The 22,095-nt window shown below is 42.5% G+C and overlaps 1 protein-coding gene across 4 annotated transcripts in view; it reads right to left on the minus strand.

Moving 5' to 3' along the window:
• LOC108701255 (adenylate cyclase type 5) overlaps window positions 1-21,184 on the minus strand; it is a 57,445-nt gene extending 36,261 nt beyond the window's left edge. For 2 of the 4 annotated variants that reach the window (XM_018235619.2, XM_041576074.1), the window contains exons 1-2: window positions 21,056-21,184; window positions 18,054-19,825 (exon numbers count right to left, since the gene is read on the minus strand). In XM_018235619.2, coding sequence (XP_018091108.1) covers window positions 18,054-18,989 — 936 coding nt within the window. In that variant the 5' untranslated portion in view covers window positions 18,990-19,825; window positions 21,056-21,184. Of the gene's footprint in view, window positions 1-18,053; window positions 19,826-20,945; window positions 21,017-21,055 lie in introns of those variants that run through there. The other 2 variants (XM_041576076.1, XM_041576075.1) reach the window with 2 other exon arrangements.
• Window positions 21,185-22,095: the final 911 nt, after the last annotated feature.

Raw genomic sequence — 22,095 nt, forward strand, 5'->3', positions numbered from 1 at the left:
GATGTTAAATATCCTTATAATTTACAGTAGGGGCTACATTATCCTTTATAACAGGTCATAATAGGGCATATATTATTCTGTACATAGTGCTAACACAGTGATGCATCTAGTTTCTGGATAATAGATCCTTTGGATATACAGTACTTCCAAAATGATGCTCTGTGATTGATAGGGCAGCTACTTTTTCTGCTATAAAAACTAATAAACTAAATTAATAACCTGGAGCAAGGAATATGGCAGCGGAATATATATATATATATATATATATATATATATATACACACATATATATATATATATATATATATATATATATATATATATATATATATATATATATATATATATGGGCAGGAACTGGAAATAAAATCTTTGATTATTTCCTGTCTTCACCCGAAGTAGTGATGCTGTATTATTATTAACTAACATTACATTTCTATAGTACATAACAGTTACTGCTTGTAATTTTAAATCTGATTTCTCATACCCAACATTGAGGGGCCGATGCATCAAGGGTCGAATATCGAGGGTTAATTAACCCACGATATTCGACTGGGAATGAAAATCCTTCGACTTTGATTTTGCGCAAAAAAAGTTTGATCGAACGATCGAAGGAATAATCCTTCGATCAAACGATTAAATCCTTCGAATCGAACGATCGAAGGATTATCCTTCGACCAAAAAAACTTAGGCAAGCCTATGGGGAACTTTTAGGTGGCGAACTAGGGGGTCGAAAAAATTTTCTTAAAGAGACAGTACTTCGACTATCGAATGGTCGAATAGTCAAACGCTTTTTAGTTCGAATCCTTCGATTCAAAGTCGTAGTCGAAGTAGCCCATTCGATGCTCGAAGTAGCCCAAAAAACACTTCGAAATTCTAAGTTTTTTTTACTTCGAATCCTTCACTCGAAGTTAATGAATTGGCCCCTAATAATATCATTATTATTAATAATTAGGGGTGCACCAAATCCACTATTTGGGATCCCCCATAAAAGATTCCGCCAAACCGAATAAGAAAGAGAACCGAATAAGAAACCTAATTTGCATATGCAAATTAGTAAATGGAAAAATTGTAAAAAACATTATTTACTTCTTTGTTTTGTGACAAAAAGATACGTAATTTGCCTTCCCTACCGTAATTTGCATATGCAAATTAGTTTTCCGTTCGCCGAATCCTGCTGCGAAAAGGCTGAATCCTGGCCGAATCCCAAACCGAATCCTGCATTCGGTGCATCCCTATTAATAATTAGTAATGCACGAGACCCTTCTTTTCTGGGTTCAGTTAAATCCCTGATTCCTTGGCTATATATTGGGGCAAATATGAAAAAAAAAATCCAAACATTGCGCTGGGTGGAAATTGCCGATGCTTGAGTGGAAAAATTGATGTGTGTCAATGTTTTCCTGTTATATAATTTTCGGATCCTGCTAAAAATGTCTCGGATTCAGCAAAATCCATATCTGGTATTTGGTGCATCTTTATTATCATTATTATTATAAGTATTAACACCAACATATCTCATGGCAATGTACACGACATGGATATCCAGGTGGCTTTTGCCTTCACTGATTCACTTAAACCATGTGACACAAACACATCGAATGATCGGTAAGTCGATGTTACATGGAATTATATTAAACGTTGCACACTTTATTAGTTATACAGCACACTGTCACATTGGTACCAGGAAGTACACTCCCTCATGCAAAGGAAGTAGAAACCGGCACATGGGTATCAAGAAATACACTCCCCCATGCAAAGAAAATAGAGTCACATTGGTATCAGAAAATACACTCTGCCATGCCAATCATTATTCGATATACTTAAAAGTAGATGAATAAAGGAAACACATTTTATCTTTATGGCAGCAAATATTTTATCTGCTCCTACTCTCAGAACGCCATGTAACCATCACCTCTCTTTACAGACACTGTTGTGAGTTTTAATTCCCAGCCCCAAAGGTACTGACAATGCAATGGGTTCTCTTCAGAAGAATTCCCAGAGCAATATACTGTATATTACCACCCGAGGGGTAGCTGATACGACAAATGTTCTCATTTATAATTTACATTCTGTTAGGATTCTATTGTTATGAGTAGGGCAGCAGTGCATGTGCCAGGTAGAGATCAGTCCTCAGTATAACATTAGAGCCAATGCCAAGTTTTATGACGCAGTAGGCAGAACTCTAAGGGGCATATTTATTATGCAGTGTAAAAAACAGCGGGATAATACACCACACATTGCCAGGCTTTGCCGTGTAAAAAATGGCGTAATATTTTGATGCGTTTTTTCTTAGAATGACTTCGGCCGGAAGCAATGTAAAATAACGGCGGCAAATCTGGCATTTGCATGGCGTAAAAGTATGCACACCATTTTTTCAGTGAATGCTATATTACACAGCATAAGAAATATGCCCCTATGTGTTAGCTGTCAGCCCGATCCTGTTCCAGCCACAAACAAATGGACAATAATGTTAGTGGGTTATAAACTTAAAGAATGGGACTCATTATAGGGGAGTTTTGAACTCTAGGGAGATGTACAGATTAATTAAAATGCAAATTCAGATTTTAATAAATAGAAACTCACCCACTTTCTATTCATTCCTATGGGATTTTTGGAAGCATACTGTATTTATAAAATGGTGTTGTGATTTTTACCCATTGACAAATATCCTTCTAAAAATCCCATAGGAATGAATAGAAAGTGGGCAAGTTATATTGATTGAAATCTGAACTCACATTTTGATAAATCTGCCCCATAGAATTGTATTTCTCAATGGGTGAAATTTCAAACTCACAATTTGATAAATACAGTTATAAAAATTCCATTGGAATAAATAGAACATACTATAGGTGAGGTTTTTTTTTGTTAAGCTCTAAACTCACATTTATCAAAATGTCAGTTCAGAGCTTAATAAATAAAAACACCCACGTTCTATTCAAATTCATTCCTATGGGATTTTTAGAACCGCATTTATAAAATGGTGAGTTCTAACTTTCACCCATTGATAAATTCAACTTTTAAAATCCCATAGGAATGAATAGAATGTGGGTGAGTTTTTATTTATATTAAAGGGGTTGTTAACCTTCCAAACACTTTTTTTCAGTTCAGTTGTTTTCAGATTGTTCCCCAGAAATAAAGACTTTTTTCAATTACTTGAATGTTGAATTTTCCTGTCTGTGGTATTTGAGTCTGGCAGCTCAGTAATTCAGGCGCAGACTCTAAACTGTTTCTCAGCAGTATCTGTGGCATATTAGCAACTATTGTATCAATTCTAACAGCTAGATTCTGCTCGGCAGGAACAAAGATAAGAAACATACTTACTAAATGTATCAATTTAGAACAGTTTACAGGGTCGGTGACCTCCCCAGCTGCTTTAGAAGGTGAAAAATTACATTTTACACTTCAATATTAGAAAAACGGTGACATATAGAAAATAGAAAGTAATTGGAAAAAGTAGTTATTTCTAGTGATCAATCTGAAAACAACTAGTTGTTTGAAGGTGATCAACCCCTTTAAGCTCAAATTTTGATAAATCTGGGGGGGGACTATAAAATCCAGGAAAATGCCATAAAGCAATTTAAATTTCAAGTTTCAAAGGAAACAAATGCAGTAATCATGTAGTCTATTCACTATAGCGTTTTTGTGTTCAAAGGGGATACAAATGCGAAGATATAATTTAGCCTAATGATAAAAAATTCTAATTCTAAGCAAGATCCCAATATTCATTGATTTAGAAAAAACCCTTATGTGTATGGAACAAGAAGTGTGGTCAGGTCATAGGTTGGCGTGAATGGGGTCTGTCCAAAAACTTCCCAGATTTCAGTCCTGGGCATTTGTCATAGTTTGGGGGATGCAGATTTACAGCAGGTCCAAGTGCAACAACTGTATCAGCTTTATATATGAACGCTTCTTCCCCCAAGTGTAACAATCACAGAATTAAAATGGTATTTTAAGTAAAATAATGGCAGAATGTTAAAGGAGAACTAAATGCCAAAAAGAAGAACTAGAATGCTCCTTTAAAAGCAGTGAAATTTACAGGATTGCAAGAAATGGTGTTCATGCAGAAAAATAAAATTAGAATTTGATGTATTTTTACAGATGACTTTTTCTTGCCAAAATGAGAAAATATTTACTCACTGCAATTTTAAATAAGAAAAGACGTCAGGGTTATGTGACATGTTTGGGGGAAGAATAAAATGAGAATTGTGTGATGAGATCAAGGCAACCAGAAACAGCACAGGATTTGATAAGGGGCACAATCATGGACCAGATATACACACGTGGCAGGCTCTGGGCATAGAAAAACAGCATAGGATTTACTGGCACATGGGTCAATATTAATTATACCTATGCAGGTAAATCCCATGCGGATTCTCTGTGCCATATCTTGCCTCATCAGTGTAATGAACTGAGCCCTTAACAGGACTGACAGTCCCCCCCCACACACACACACACTGAAACGAGTTTCATTTGCAGACACAAGACAAAATGACAAATATATCTTGATTTTTTTATTCCTCTTATTGAACCTTCATTTGGTTTCTCCAGCTCCAGCCATTATTTCAGAGACCCCTTCCTGTTTTTCTTTAATTAATCTAATTCCTTTTCTGGGCCAAGGAGCAAAGTAACATTTACTTGTCTTCTAGCCAAATAGGAAAACTATATGAAAATGGTTTAAATGATTTTGAAATAATCCCTAGCTCTGAATCTGAATTAGGCTAAATCTAGCCTTCTCTGCCCCTTTGTGGGCTTCTATACATTCATTCTTTTTTACTTTCCCTGTGGATTTGCAAAATAGAAATATGTTGTTTTACTTCCAATTTCTTAATTTTCCCCTAAACTTCTGTAACATTATTTCTGGCTCAGCCTGCAGTTTCAGCCTTGTCTAAGCAGTCATTGTCTCACCCGCATGCACAAGCTCCATCCCATGGAGAAATTCTAGTGCAGATTCACAAAGAATTATAGAGCACTCCCCCTATTTAACCCAATAATATCTGCTACTGCCTATAACCCTTTTCTGTAGCTCCCACTATTGCCATATCAGCACCAATGGGCTGCCATCAGGGGGGCACAGGGGGTACAAGTGTACCAAGCCCGGGCCTGAAGGAGGCCCGGCTGTGCTTCTCTTTTCAAAATAGCCAGGCCTCCCTTGACAGCGCCGAAACCGTGCAGATTCTCCGAAGTGCCGAACAGCCGGAGTCCCAAATCGCCGAAAAGACCTGAACTCACGAAAGCAGCCGAAGTTGTGAAGTCCTGAAGCATCGAAAAGACCTAAAGTCACGACAGCAGCCGAAGTCGAAATCCTGAAGCGGCGAAAAGATCCGAAGTCACAAATCGAGCCAAAGTTGAAGTCCTAAAGCAGCGAGTTCAGTTCTACTGAACACCAGTGTGTTTTTTAAATGTTTTAAACTCCTGGCCACCAATGTATTATTTAAATACTCTATAGGCCCCTGCCACCAATGTTTTTTTTAAAAATATTCTCTGGGGCCCCAATTTTTTCTTAACTTGTAAGTAGGGTTGCCACCTTTTTCAAAGGCTGGTGGGGGGGCGGGAACAAAAAGGGGCGGAGTGTAATGTCAAAATGGGCATGGCCATGCCGTAAAAGGGGGCGGGCCACGGCACAGAGCTTTCAAGATGGAGGACAAAGGCTAAGTTTACAGGGGATTGGGGGCGGGCCGAGGGGTCTTTTTAAGGGTATTACATTACATTGCCGGTAAATTTGTAATACCGGCCCCGGGCCTTGGCAGGTGTTTTACCGGTAAAATACCAACCGGTGGCAACCCTACTTGTAAGGGGGGCTCTGGCACCTATGTTTTTTTTAAAAAAAAAACTTTTATGGGGGTCCTGGCGCCACTGTTTTTTTTTTTAACTTATAAGGGGGCCCTGGTCACCAATTATTTTTTTTACTAGATTGGCCCTGACCTAGGGTTGCCACCTTTTCTGGAAAAAAATACCGACCTTCCTATATATTTATCTTTTTTCCTTATTAATAACATTGGGATCAGCCATCATTTTTACCGGCCAGGCCTGTAAAATACCGGCCAGGTGGCAACCCTACCCTGACCACCAATTTTTAAAAAAAACTTTTATGGGGCCCCTGGCGCCAATGTTTTTAAAAAGTATTCCCTGGGGCCCCCAATTTTTTTTAACTTGTAAGGGGGGCTCTGGCACCAATGTTTTTTTTAAAAAAACTTTTATGGGGGGCCCTGACTCCAATGGTTTTTTTCTAACTTATAGCGGGCCCTGACCACCAATTTTTTTTGAAAACTTTTATGGGGGGCCTTAGCACAACAGTTTTTTTTGTAACTTATAAGGGGGTCCCGATCATCAATACATTTTTATAACTTGTGTGTGTGGTGGGGGTTTCTGTTTTTAGCGCTGATGTCTGTTTGGTCTTTAACTGTGGTGTGGAGTGGGCGGGATCTAGGGTTGGTCTTGAGGGCTCCCAAAAAATGGTTTCTCCGTACTGAGAATGAGTGAACCATATACAACTGTATACAAACACTGGGCCTTGCTGTGGGCACTATGGTTGCCACCTTTTCCAGAAAAAAAATACTGGCCTTCCTATATATTTATCTTTTTTCCCTATTAATAACATTGGGATCAACCATCATTGATCCCATATATTATGTCATTGATGACATCATAGTGAGAGAGTTGCCTCTAATATCCTCAAGCTCTGCCTACTACAAAGTATGTGATGTGCAGAAGTTCCCTTACACAGTCATTGTTGGCATAGTAACTGTATGTTTCTCAATATGCCCGTCACCCACCATTAAAACCCTAATACATAATTGTGCCCCCATTTCCTCTGCTTGCAGAAGACAGGAGTTGCGCAGTGCAGAAGCGGGTGCAGCAGAGCGGTGAGTAGGTGATGCAGCTCGTTAGCACCTACGCCTTTGATGGAAGTGGTGACTCACCAGGCTGAGTGGAGCTTTTTGGATAAAACAGCAGCTCCCAAATAAATGATGCTTAAATTAAGTGATCTGGGTGTGTGAGATCACCCGTGGGCGCTTATCACACATTGGGGGAAGGCGTCAAACCATCTGAATACAATTGCCCTTTTTCAGCTGTTGACAGTAGGTAGGAAGCCGGTGCATAAGAATCATCTCTGCCTTGCAAGGAAAGCCTGGTAGCAAACAGTTCAACCTGCAGTTCAGCACTAGATCTTGCTGAACTATCACCCCCAGTACCCCAACGACAGTCAGTGGCCTAGCAGTGTATCTGAATACAGAACCATGGCAGAAATAAAGTATAAAAAGTATTACAAACTTGTAAAATGAACCAAAGAAAATGTTGCAACAAAATATTTACAATTTACTGTACATAGAAAGTGGCACTGTTCTATTGGCCCCTGTGGAAGGTTTAAGCTGCTAACAAAAGGAAGAAAAGCAGTACTGCAAGTTAAATAGAGAACTCCAACCATAAAACCTCTTGAGAAATGGCTGACTGGTTGCTTTAATCATTACTGTATGGCTAGTGCTTACAAATGGCCACAGCAGACAGAATATACTTCCCCTTTAGCACATGCAGCTATCTTAATCTCCAACCAACCTGATAAAGCAAAATGCAATGAAAAGGCTAGTTAGCATTTTGCTATTAACCCTGTACCTGCCAGCACTGAGTACTTCTTCTCTGCCCCCACTCCCAAGAAAGACTTCTCTAATTAGCAGCTGAGAGAAGCACATCCCTCCAAGGGACTCTCCTCATTAATCATTACTACAAATGAAGGGAGAGATAATTAAATCCACAGAACAAGCAAGTGCTGACTCTGCTCCCCTGCAATCAGCCTGCAGGGATTATAAATAGAAAAATTCAAGTCAAAGAAGCCCTCGAGTCACAGTTGTATCATCCACTGTTCGACAATAGGCTGCAACTAGGGAGGCCTGTGTGCACCCACAGTAGTTACAGTTGGAGATAAGAAGGAGATAGTGGGTTAAGTAGGGACAAAAGTTACAGAAATCAAACATTGAAGAAGGACAAGATGAAGACTGTAGGGCAAGATGGAGACTGTAGGGCAAAATGGAGACTGTAGGGCAAGAGAGAGACTGTAGATCAAGATGGAGAATGAAGACCAAGATGTAGGCAGAAGGACAAGTTGGAGACACACAGAAAGATCAAGACAGAGGAGCAAGTTGGAGCAGTGGCGTAACTAGATGTTACTGGGCCCCACAACAATTTAATTTTAGGGCCCCAAACATATCCAGAGGTTGTCCTGTTTTACCAAAATGTATTGAAATTTTACATGAATTTGAGCCTCATGGGGCCCCCTATACCTCCTGGGCCCCCTGCAGCCGCAGGGTCTGCTTCCTCTGTAGTTTCGCCCCTGAGTTGGAGATAGTAAGGCAAAATGGAGGCAGAAGTGCACGATGTAGATGCGGACATAGAGGAACATAGAGTAAGATGGAGAAAGCAGAGCAAGATGGAGTCAAGAAGGTAAAATGGAGACAATACAGTAAGATGGAAACAGTAGAACAAGACAGCAAAGTTGGGCAAGACAGTAATACAAGATGGAGACTTTAGGGTATGATGAAAGATGTAAAAGTGAAAAGAGTACAATGGAGACAGTGACACTTTACATCAGTGCTGCTTATCCTGCAACTCTTAAATTGCCCTTGAAGTGCAATTCTGACTGTTAGGGGTGCTTGGAGATATAGTTTGCCAAAAGTAGTGTTGGGGCTTCGGTAGAGGACACCAACACCCCCACACCACCACAACCACCACCACCGTGAACACACGTGCATACCCCCAATGTGTGAGTGTGCATGTGTGCTTGACTGAAAGATGGTCAAAAAATAGAGGAAAGCAGGCAAAGGTGGTACATCCTTGGAACCCCCCCCCCCGCCCACACACACCCTACATACATACCTCTTCTGCCTAACCCTAGTTCTGATTAGCTTCTGAGGAAGTGGAGAGATCCATGAAATGTGTCAATTGAATGGTGCACTACAAAGTCTCAGTTTGATGGAAGATTTTTACAATTAATAAATTAAAGTTAATGTTTTAAATAGATAAGCTCCAATGCTCTGTCATTGTGACTGTACTAACCCTAGTTCTGGTCCTGAGTTTAAACTGTTTTCCAGTTGCACCTAGATAGGAACCACAAAATCTGTTTTTGCTCCTAACCCATCACTAGTAGAAAGGTCCAGGCTGTTGGTACTGGGTACAACAGAAAATGTGAGCATGTCAAACAGACACAGGTAGGCAGCTGTGCCGGGCACAGGAAATTATAGTTGTTCTGCTTGAATTCAGTGTCGCACCCTCCCTGCACTCACGCCTTATCATTTTAGCATTTTTAGCCGTGAGTACAACTTCCCCTTTTGCTATCAGATAATACAGAGGCAGCGTCTGTCTTGTTATCACTCCCATCATTCCCAGGGTCTGTCAGGTGATCCCTGTACTGCCCAATTAAAAAAAGGTAAACATTAAGAGTGGCAGCCTTCATTAGACATATTGCAGATATTTAATCCCAATATGAATACAGAGAATCATAACCTGGCTGGACAATAAGGGTTAATCCTCAATGTGTTCCGACTTTGAGGTGACATACAATGCACTTTGCACAGACACCAGCACCTCCAGCTGCCACTTCTCCTCTCAGCTGCACTCACGATCACTAATTGCCACAAAATTAAAACAAACGCACTTCCCATAGAGCCCCGGTGTCTATCTGATGCCAGTAAGTGCTTATTAGGAACAAGAAACTTGTGATGAAAACCACAGGCAGCACGTAGAGTAGCACATGGGTGGATTCAGGGGGCACAGCAGCCCCTCCAAGGAATAAGGGGAATTGGCACTAGGAAAGTAGGTTGTGTCATAGGAAACCAGGGAAACAGCATATAGGGGTGTCTCACTGACTGACACTGACACCCCAAACATTAAGACACAAATATGATAGAATTCATTATGGACTCAATGCAACTGCCCCCCATTTCCCGCAACTCTTTTCTTTCTAATTTAAGAACAACAATAAAAAATCTAAAGAGCTGAGACCTTTCACCCGACAGTTTGGATCAGTGTGGGTTTCCCATGCCATAAAGCTGGAGCGGAGCCATCAGATCTCTCCTTGGAGAGTGGCTAAAGATAGCAGCTAAAATATCTAACTCCCAGTCACCCAACAAGGCCATAAAAAGGAAATTGTCTGCTCAGAATCCCCCTGTCCCACAGGCACCGACTTTAACCCCTTCACTGCCAGAAGGGATAACATTTTAGAAAGTTTAATTTGTTTATATAGTTCCAGGCACTGGGATTATTAGAACTCACAGGGTCCTGAAGGGCCCACTGCCACTCCGTGGGCAAAATGACCTGTTTTCTACACATATACTAAAATGATGCATGAATTTGTCAATTGGGCCCTTAATCTCCTGGGCCCCTAGCAGCTTCCGAATTGATCTACTATGACATCACTGCATGTCTGGAAGCAAGCCAGCATCAATCCTGCACAAGGTCACATTCCCTAGGAACATCTGCTCCTCTGCATTTGTTCCAAGAAATGTGCTCACTGATAAATGGATCCGATTTTTATAGGGATTACAGGTGCCCGTGGATCAGGGCATTCATAACAATCAGACAGGAGCTATAATCACTGTGCACCTGCCTTGGATCCCTTCCTCTGAAGCAAAATACAGACTCTGCAACTCCATTATCTCCAGCAAGGACAGCAGGAGAATAATAAGGATATTATTTTGTACTTTAACCTAATAAATGTGTTTGGGGTCTATCCAGGCTGGCACAGTGTGCCCTTACTGGGACAGGGAATAGTAGCAACTTGCTACCTTTCAAATGTTGCTGAAATAATGGCAGTACCACCAGAATCCACCATCACCAGAATCAAGAAGACTCCATTTATCCATGCCTAAAAATTTTACAAACAAAATAATATTTTCCTGAAGTAAAGTACAAATAATTTAAGGGGCACACTCAGGTATTTGCATTTGCATTCACTCCCTTTCTGGACACTTGGACCATGGAAAAGCCCTAAAATGTATCTATCTTTCAATGAAGCCTTGATACCTTCCCTTTAACTGTTTGGTTGGTAAATTGGAAACAAGCGGGTACATGATCCGTGAGCCATTGTGATCTCACTGAATGACGGTACCTGTAGGAACCAAGCAGCGCAGCTATGGGACATCCCCATTGTCATCCGTGTAACATAATGATGACTGTCTCTGCATGATACAATGTATCAATCTGGGGAGAACACTGCTTCCTATTCATCCAAACTGTCACATGGATTCTACAGTGTCTGTCCTTCCTGCTTCCAGCTGCAACATTGCGGCCTGACGAGTGAAACTGCATAGCAAAATACCATTTACTTAGAATGAGAACTCTGAGTATCACTCATGTATTATAACGGATAATGTACCCCCTACTGTAAATTATAAGGATAGCAGAAGTCTCTAAGAAGTCTCTAGACGAGTGCTTTCCAACTTATTTTGACAAAATTAATGGTGGTAGCACACCAAAAAACCAAATGGTTGATGCTCACTTCAGGGATACCATTCATCACTCGTATGTGAAAAAAAAGTCATCTTAAAGCATACCCTTAAATCCATATGCCTCCTCCTCCCCTGTGGATAACACAGCACCCCCGACCCCCAGCACATGGCAGGCAGAGTATGGCACACACAGGGAGCACAAATATGGTGTCCCTCCAGCAGTTCGTGTGAGGTGTGAAAAGTCTAGGTCTGAGGTATGAACAGTACAGGGCTGTAGGGTGTGAACAATAGAGGTGGTAAAGGAGTGAACAATCCAGGGGGTATTACAGGTGTGAACAATGCAGGAGTTTACTGTCTGAATTTGAGGTGGAACACACCAGTTTTTCCAGTGCAGCACAACAATACATTAGATTTTAAATAGTTTAAGGCACTTTGATTTTCTGGTGTTACTGTTCTTTAATCTCAGTACTGATACCCTTTAAGGGCTATTCCACACGGGGAGATAGCCTTGCGTTTGCGGTCGCGGCGACAAAGCGCCGCGCCAGTCGCCGCGACCGGCGCAGGCGACAGTTTTGTATGGGCGCCTATGTAAAAACGCCTGTGCTAACCACACGAGGCGATGCGCTTTTCAACAGTCGCCTGAAAATGCCTCGCCAGGCTTTTTCAGGCGACTGTTGAAAAGCGCATCGCCTCGTGTGGTTAGCACAGGCGTTTTTACATAGGCGCCCATACAAAACTGTCGCCTGCGCCGGTCGCGGCGACTGGCGCGGCGCTTTGTCGCCGCGACCGCAAACGCAGGGCTATCTCCCCGTGTGGACTAGCCCTAAAGCTTACACAAGGTAAGCAGTCAGAACAGCCAGACTTTCATGTGGGAGCCACACAAGGGGCTCACAGGCCGCCAGTTGGACAGCACTGCTCTCGACCATAAAAAGGCCCAAGGCTGAGTTATACAGGTCAGGGAACTCTGAGGTAACCTCTAATATTGTCATATCTTAATTACAAGAGACATATTCTCCTTGGGGTTTTTTAAAGGAACAGTTCAGTTTAAAAATAAAAGCTGGGAAAATAGATAGGCCGTGCAAAATGAAAAAAAAAAATCTAACATAGTTATTTAGCCAAAAATGTAATCTATAAAGGCTGGAGTGAATGGATGTCTAATATTTTAGCTAGAAACCCAACTTCCTGCTTTTCAGCTCTCTAACTCTGAGTTAGTCAGCGACTTTAAGGGGGGCCAGATGGGACATAACTGTTCAGTGAGTTTGCAATTGATCCTTAACTAGCAGGTCAGATTCAAAATCACTGCTTCGTTACTGCCTGGTTAGCATTCAGTGTAAACCAAGAGAGCTGCAAAGCAGGAAGTTGTGTTCTGGCTATTATGTTAGACATCCAGTCATTCCAGCTTTTATACATTACATTTTTTGGCTAACTAACTATATTGATGACATTTTTTCATTTTGCACAGCCTATTTACCCAGTTTTTATTTTTATACTGAACAATTCCTTTTAACTTACGTACAGATGCAAGCCATTTCAGTCATGTGACCACAAAGGATTTCTCTGCATGAGGCTCTTATTGTTTCTTAATATCCTAGACTGCAGTTCATTCAATTTATGTAAATGTTCATGTTTTGGATCTTGTTGGGCAAAACAAAATGCACACATTTAGCATGAACTTGGCATGGGCCAACCTATTGCCAATCAGTGCTTTAAAATACTAACAGGACAAGGCCAACTTGAATGCAGAATCCATAGTTTTTAAACCTTTACCCCAAGCCCCCAATACAGACACACCTCTCCCCTCTACAGTGCCTAACAAAATATTTTATTCCCCAAGTGAAGCATCAAAGATTTTGTTCAGCAACTTCTAGGGCGTATTCCTGTTCCCTAATCCCAGAAAATTTCATCCCATGGAGATTGTTCCCTTACAAGGATATTGCACTGGAAACAAGGATTATCCACCATATAAATAAACAAATTAGGAGAGGGCACGCTTCCCTAGCCGCAAGAACAGTTCTCCCGAGCCCAGCTGAACTCCTCCAGAGGGACAGAGATGTCATGTATTGTCCTTATCAACTGACATGCAATTTCATGCTTCCTAAAACATACTAAATATAGTTCTGATATTAGCAGCTTTACTTTTTATACCTACGTTTAGCTATTATTAAACATGAAATATTATTTCCTTCCATTTTCCCTTTTTTTAATGCTTTCTATTAGTGCTGGGCACCCTAGGCAACCCCGACAGCTACCTCACCCCCCCCCCCTCCCAAGTGTCACGCACACATGCAATCATGATGTTGTGGGGTGAGGGCAATAGGTGAGTGGGCAGTGGGGGGGCGAGGGCCCTGACTAGGGGTAGGCAGACGGAGGAGGTATGGGCAGATCACCCACCATCAATATTGCACCCTAAGCACGTGCCTCTTTTGTCTATCCCTAATTGTGGCCCTGATTTTAATGCATTCTAATTAGTGGATGTGTATTTCTGTTATATACCCAGATTCCTAATGTTATATTTTATAAGACTGCTGCTTACAATGGGTATCATATAGGATCTGTGCCATTGGAACCTCAGCCATAAAGCAGGGCAGGAATGCTGCTAACAATGGGGATCCGATCTGTGCCAGAATCCAGCACGTTTATCAGGATAAAATATACAGTTGATATCAGCGTAGCCCAAACTACAGATGGTGCGGACATACAACTTCTGTACAACTGAAGAGCTTAAGGCTGGAGAGTCCCAGGCCACATAACAATTAAAGACACCCCAGCACCCTGTATATACAGATATGGCAAAAAGCAGTGCATGGAAACCAAATTAACAGGCAGAAACACGAGAGGTATAAAATAAACGTCACTGCTTTTAACTTTTTATATGTCAGAGATATTTACAGCGTGAGTGTTTATAACTTCTAAAAATATTTTATGGCACCTATAAACTTGAGCAATGTGATTGTGTCAGGAGTGAGTGTGCAAGCATGTAAAGACTGGGTGTGTAAGTGTCTGTAGAATATTTAAATGGTTTATTATTGAGATCACCCAAGCTAACGTTTCATTCCCTGCTGCAAATAGCTCACTCCTGCTGCAAACACAGACCAAGAGAAATTTGCATTTAGTTAAGTAAGCTACCTCTGTCTTTATCTCTGCAGTCAAACGTTCCAGTGAAGGCCTGGTATTGAGTTTGGCTAACCAGGAGGAAACATGTAGCCATTCTGGCAGCTTGTATTATTGCGCCCAATAATGAAGGAAAGTGTACCATTTCTACCAGCATGTTTTCTTTCCACTGGATTCCCTGTGGATCATACTAAGGGTTTCTGGCTGACCCTGTCGTCTCATCCTTGAGAGGAGGCAAATATGCCTCATCCCTTTAAATCAGCCCTTTGTCTCTGTTGGGTACTAGGAGGAAGTAAGGGAACTGTAGGCAGCACACGGAAGGGATTTCCAGCCTTATCTGCTGCTCCCATTGATTTTATGATACTTCTGAGATAATTTTATTTGACAGAATTGATTTTGTCACCTCCTTTAACACATTCTAAACACACAATTGATTTTTGTGACACTTAACAAATAAGCATATGGAGCAGGCTGGACACATGACCTTTAATTTGTTTAAAGATAAAGTTATTTTAAAGCCCCCTCTAGATATGACCCCGCTAAAATTTGGTCACATTTAGCCCCAATGGCACTGCCACAGTAGCGCCAATATCGGTTTTATGTGTCGCAATTATTTCCAAGAATACCCATCAGCCCCAGCACAGGGAGGTCACAAGGGCCAAGACTTTATGCAGTGTGGGGAATTGCTGCAGGATGCTCAGCCAATTTTTTTAGCAATGAATGAGTTAAAATGAGGAGTAGGAAATCACAACCATGCTGATATGGCAGAAGGCGAGGGAAAGGTGTATTGCCATAGAAACAGGCTACAGATTAAATCGAGGCTCTGGAGAGGATGCGGCTGTGTGTTATGGGATCAGAACCAGCAATTTCTTATGGGAGCATGCACACGTTCTGCACACACATATACACCCAGAACACGTGCATTTACACACACACAAACACACATACACAAAGATGAAACACCCTATAGGGAAGGGTATCATGGAGCAATAGGAGGGGTAATATATGGCAAGATTGGGTAAAAAGAGAAGTTATAGGTGGGGTTATCATTTCTCTTGTTGCCTAAAACGCTATAGGTAAGGTTATATGGGGCAGTAGGAGGAGTTATAGGGAGGGAAGTATGGAGCATTATTGCTACTATATGTATAAATGGTGGCACCATAGGAGAATGAAACTGTGACCAGCGTGTATCTGAGATCCATTATCAGAGCAATGGATGTCCCCTATAAGCTGCATGCTCATACACACGTACGCACATTATGAGGCCAGTGTATGCAACAGATTGTGGTGCTCACTATCACATCATTTTGTGCTTATTCTGAGCCACAGCACACAATTTTAGAAAGATCATTTCTGCACACTGACAAAAACAAATTGTAGGGAACAGTGCCCCAGAACCTCCCTAATCACTGATTTGCCCAGTGAATCCAACACCCTTATCTTATCCGGGTCCATGTTTCTGTTTCAGTACGGATTTACTGCACTGGGTGTAGGAATAGGTGCCAAAATGTCATGTGCAAGTGACTGTCACACTGGGTGAGAATCAGCAGTTTCTGCACAGCATCTACACTGGTTGTGCCTTCTGCAGGCACACAGATGTTCCTAAACTACAACACCCAGCATTCCCTCTACATTCTGCAAACAACATATGATTCTAATACATGTTATATAATAAACATTTGTGGTTATAGCAAGGCAAGGTAGTGTCAAGGTTTGAGGATGTAACTGTAGGATAGTGCATGCAGTATGGAGTGATTTGTTTATGGGGAGGAAAGGAAATGTCACAATCAGCATAGGAAGTGGTTCTTTACTGTAAGGGCAGGTAATGGTATTCCCTACCAAGAAAGCGTGAATGAGTAATTTAAGGGCAGTCAGGTTACAGAACGGCATTAGATGCCTTTGATTCAATTGCCATTTTAAGTTACAGAAGAATTTTACCCCTTCTGAGGCTGAATTGGCAGCTGCCTTGCTGGGGGTTGATTTCCCTTCCCTTCTATAGGGCCTGACAAATTTTTGTATTTCAAATGTAACTATCCAGTGGTGGCACTGTTCTAATGCAGTCTATTAAACCATTTGCCTAAAGAAACTGGTAATTAGTGGTACTGCAAGTGACATACCATTAACCTGTGGTTAGCCCAGAAATAACATTATTTCTCTCTCATCTGGAGCCTCTACTATTTATGTGCTCCCAAGTGATATTCCCACTTTATGGGATATTTGATTGCAACTTCATTCATATACAGTACATTCAGATCTGATGTTTAACTTCTTCCTGACATACAGTGAATGTGACCACAACAGCTGCATGTATGAGCACTGGTCAATCTGATTGGTTGATCATCTGTGCACCCAAGGAAATGTTTAGAGCTGTCAAGTATTCAGTCTGCGTTGTCATCTCACATCCAGTGTTGGTAAATTACAACCTTTTCAAAGATTCTATCAAATGGCAATAACATTATGCCCATTATATTTGGGTTATAAGCTCCAGAATTTGTGAAGCCTGTGTATAATGTAAGCAATCAATAGGGTAACACAGAGGCTCCGTTGTTGGTAGTGCTGGAGATCTTAGTTGCGTGTGTGTGTGTTAGGGACCATTATTATTATCCTTAATTTATATAGTGCTGACATATTACACAGACAATATACATCATTCCCATCAGTCCCTGCCACAGTGGAGCTCACAATCTAATTCTCTATCATGCTTCTAAACACAGTACAGCAACAGTTTATTGAGTGCTCCAAACATCTATCACAACATATGGCAGTGCCTACCCATATGTATAAATATTAATATACATTGGATACACAATAAGCTATATCCTCTTTCTGTACTGCGTAAGGGAAACAATATGGCACCTCCTACCCATATGTTTAAATACAAATATACAGAGAAAGAATGCTCTGGGCACACAATAAGATATATCCACAATATGCACTGTGTAAGGGAAACAAAATGGCACCTCCTACCCATATGTATAAATACAAATATACAGAGAAAGAATGCTCTGGGCATACAAAAAGATATATCCTCAGTCTGTACTGTGTAAGGGAAACAATATGGCACCTCCTACTCACAGGGGCACTTCGCAGTGAGGCGACTTGAGACTCAGGCGGCAGTGCCCCACTAGGTACCAGGGGTGGCAAAAATGCCGCTCCTGGTACTTTAAGAGCCGGATTTCCAGTTTTCAAACCGGAAATTTGGCTCTTCTAGCGCAGAGAGCACAGTTAGGCTCTCTGCGCTAGTGCCCTGGCCCTCTATGCTGCCCTGGTGGACCCCCCCCGGGACCCCCTCAGGCTCAAAAAGGTAAGTGCACAGGGAGGGGGGGCGGCGGAGGGGCCAGGATCGCCCCTGCCTACTAATATGTATAAATACAAATATATAGAGAAGGAATGTTCTGGATACATAATAAGTTATACCCTCATAATGTACTGTCTGAAACAAACAATATAGCACCTCCCAAAAATATATAAATTGTTTATTAAAGGAAATAAAATGGCACCCACCTGCTTGAACAAGAACTCATCGCTGCCATTGATCTTGATGGAAATGGCAAGGTGGATGACTGATAAGATAATCCCACTGATCACGGCAGCTCTCATGCGGACAGGTAACAAGGTGTAGATTGTGTAGATAAAGAAAACGGTCCACCAGATTCCATCGGAGGCACTGCGGGGTCTCTGCAGTAGAACTCCAACGATTTGTACCATAAAGAGCACCAGGATAATGGTGTAGCAAGCAATCCACATGTAGTCCTGATGGAAACTGTTGCGGTTGCAAATGGCTATGAGTACAACAATGATGAAAATGGCTACGGTTAGGACCACCACATATGCCACACAGTACTCCTTCAGGACACAGTGGAAAGTCAACATGACCAGGCAGACAAGAATGAGCACGGACATGAGCATAGTGAGGCTACTCTGGTTCAGACGGAAGAAGTAGCGTTGGTAGAGCCGCTCCAGCTTGTCCGATTGGAATTTCTTGGACCTGAAGATCTGTAGCACGCCGTTGCAACACCCCCCCACTGAGAAATGAAATTCGGATCCATTGTCCACCCATTCTTCTTTTAACTTGCTCTTCTTTTCATCCAAGCCAAGTTCCACAGATTTTGGCCTTACCTCTGTGTCCTGAGGCTTCTGGCCAGGTGGGCCCGGTTTGTTGTTGTTACGGACCTCCTCCCCTTGATCTTGCCAAGCGGACTTGGACTTGAAGTTCACCTTGCTGTCCCCTGAAGAGTGGTTTCCTTGTTGTAGCTCGTAATCTTCATCGCTCCTCCACAAACCCATCATCCGAGAGGTTTTCTTCCTGGAGGATCTGCTGGAATATGGATATCCATTAGCCCTGGACTCTGATTCTCCCCAGGCTGATTTGTGTTCTGTGCCTGCTCGGAGCACAGGAACCCCAAATCCTGGTGGGCTCACGCTGTTAGACCTAGACATGTTCAAATCACGTGCCACCCACTTCCTCTTTGCTTGGGTTACATAGCGTTAGAACAGTTAATCCTAGTGAAAGGTAACATCTATACTCATCACATCCCACGGAACCAAAAGTACCACCAATTTGTAATCCAACAAGATCAGGTCAGTTCGTTTCTTGGGTCTTCATTTTTATGTGCCAGGATTTCACTGAGCGGCATAGGGTTCAGTGTCAATCTAAACACAATTCCCCCTATCTCAGTCCCGAATACTGGAGAAAGGTGCACGGCATTCCTGGAAGTTACATATGGAAATATATAAATTCAGAAACAAGCCCAAAAAAGCACCACCCTCCCTCCAAAAGATATGACAGATGTTGGCTTAATCCCGGCAGGAATTTCAATCCGCTATCAGCCCCTCGGGGTATTGGAAGCAAATCCTTTAATTAGCAAATCCAGAGAAAGGGGAAGAAATACTGTAGTTTTAGCTCAGAATTTGCTTCAGGTGGGAGAAGGGTGTCCAGAGCCCACCTGTAAGGCAGAGAAATAACCCATGGATACATGCCAAGTCCAAATAAACATCAGATGTCCCAGTGGGAGGAAGAAGAGGAGACAGTGGCATTAACCCCGTATTTCCAGCAGAGTCTGGGAGTAACTGATAACAAGAAGAATGAAGAGCTTGGAGCCCCCTATGTCAGCAGTGTAAACAGTGTGTGATGCTGAAGGGGCCGAGCCACGGAGGAGATGCTGAGAGGCATGGGGATGGGGTCAGCAGAAGACATAGTCCGTCCTTCATTTCCCAGCATTGCTGTGCCCGGCTGCTGAGTCTCTCGTAGGAACGAGTCAGATGTCTGATCCAGCCTTGGGGGGGGGGGAAGAAAGGAGGGGAAAGAGAGTCACCAAACATATTCAATGGCGGAGGAGGGAGGGGGAAAGATGCTACCACAGCTGCTACCACCAATCACCATGGATAAAAAGGGGCCCCTACAAACAGGAGATTTGCATAGTAAAATACTTAACAATTAATTTTTTTTTAATTTATTCTACCCAAAAAGGATGGGCCCAATATAGCTGTACCAACTTCCCATGGTTGCCCTAGCCCTCCTGCACTCACTCATCAACATAGCAAGTATTGGGGTACAAGGCTAGGGCCAATCCTGTGGGCATACTGTGCATAAACCTGCTACCAACATATGCCCCTGCATACACCCATTAAGTGCACCCTCTATTACCCCCTATATCCTTTAACTACCCCTGCACATTCCTCTAAGTACCGTCAGCCTATAAGTGTCCCTGCATGCAGCCAGTAAGTATCACCTGCCTGTTCCTACTGTTCCACAGTGCAAATAGGGTTGGCATCTGTTTTTTTACCCACCTGGCAAACTATATCTGCCCCCCAGCCTGCAACTACCCTTTTATGCATTCTTTCTCCCTACCCTCTCCTGCATGCTCTGTACCCTAATACCGTTCCGGGACTGCCTGCAATTGCCCCAGCATTCATCTAACCTAACCTAGAATGAATGATGTATCTGCCCTACAGCCTGAAACTACCCATACATGTTCCATGTATCCTTCCTGCCAGCCACCTACCCCTGCAAGCACCCTGTATATATCCCCTGCAAGCACCCTGTATATATCCCCTGCAAGCACCCTGTATATATCCCCTGCAAGCACCCTGTATATATCCCCTGCAAGCACCCTGTATATATATTCCTGCAAACACCCTGTATATATATTCCTGCAAGCACCCTGTATATATCCCCTGCAAGCACCCTGTATATATATCTTCCTGCAAGCATTCTACCCAACAGCCGCTATGTACCCCAGCCTGTAAATGCACCATGTATTTCCCCCACGCTTACAATAACACCAATCTGTACGTACTCCTTGCCTATAAATACCCCATATGTACCCGAACAGTCGAATTGCCCCTGCATGCTCCCAGCACCTAACCCCTCACGCACCCCCAGCCTCCACATACATTCTATCCCCTGCTGCCCGAACCGCATATTTGATACACAAGGCGAGAGCTGTATCCGGCCTTTCTACCCCCATGCCCAGCCAGTAACTGCCCTGCGACCCCATATCTACCTTCCTCACCGCTCTTTGTACTCCCATTCAGTGGGACTTCGGGACTGGTACCGCCTCCCCGTCCGCCCATTGGTCCAACCCTCCTGTCACGGATTTCCCACGGGCTCTGATTGGTCGAGCTATGGTTTGATGCCTCGCGATGTTGGAACACAGAAGGGATGTGCTGGGGAAGGGGTCTGTGTAGTTGGGGGGGGGGGATCTTTCTTCCTGCGGTGCTGGGCTACAGAGTCTGCGCAGGGACAGCTAAATCTCTAATTAGCATCTTCACATTTATGACTCCCTTGTGTTTACTTTTACAGGGTTAGTTCCACCTAAAAATGACCTCTTAGTGCAATGTAGACGTCAGTATTGGTCTATATTTGTAATAAAATATTGTGGCTGGAATGGGCAGGGACCACTTTACCGCATGTATTTCTCTGTATGTTGTTATATCCCCTTCTGTTGTGCAGTGCTTTTTAAATAAGTATTATTTGCTGCCCTCTGCTCTTGCCCTCCTCTGCCTTTCTTACAATATAAACAGAAGTGCTGATATCAGTAAATAGCGCCCCCTAGTGGTGTCAATAAAACACTAATCCAGGGCTCTGCTCTGGTCCATCAGAGAAAAGGCTTTTGTTTTTTGGGGGCAGAAGGGGTATGTTATGGGATGAAGGATGAAAAGGATGAAAGAGGGGGCTCTTGTTTGGGGTTGGCATATTGAGGATAGAGAGACAATATAGAAGGGCCCACAATGTGTTTGTTCTAGCCAGAGCCAAGCACCCGAAACACTTCTTTCGCTTATAATTAGGGATGTAGCGAACTGTTCACTTCGACCGTTCGCGTCCGCCGAATGTTCGCGAACGTCGCGCGACGTTTGCATTTTGAGTTCGCGTTCGATTCGAATACAAATCGTTCGACCATTCGACCATTCGAATTCCTTCGACCGCTAAAAATCGAACGATTTCCATTCGTTCGAACGATTGTAAGCATTCGATCGAATGAAAAGCATTCGATCGAATGAAAAGCATTCGATCGAATGCTTCGATCGTTCGATTCGAATGAAA

Source organism: Xenopus laevis, chromosome 9_10L (assembly GCF_017654675.1).
Source record: "Xenopus laevis strain J_2021 chromosome 9_10L, Xenopus_laevis_v10.1, whole genome shotgun sequence".
Lineage (NCBI taxonomy): Eukaryota > Metazoa > Chordata > Amphibia > Anura > Pipidae > Xenopus > Xenopus laevis.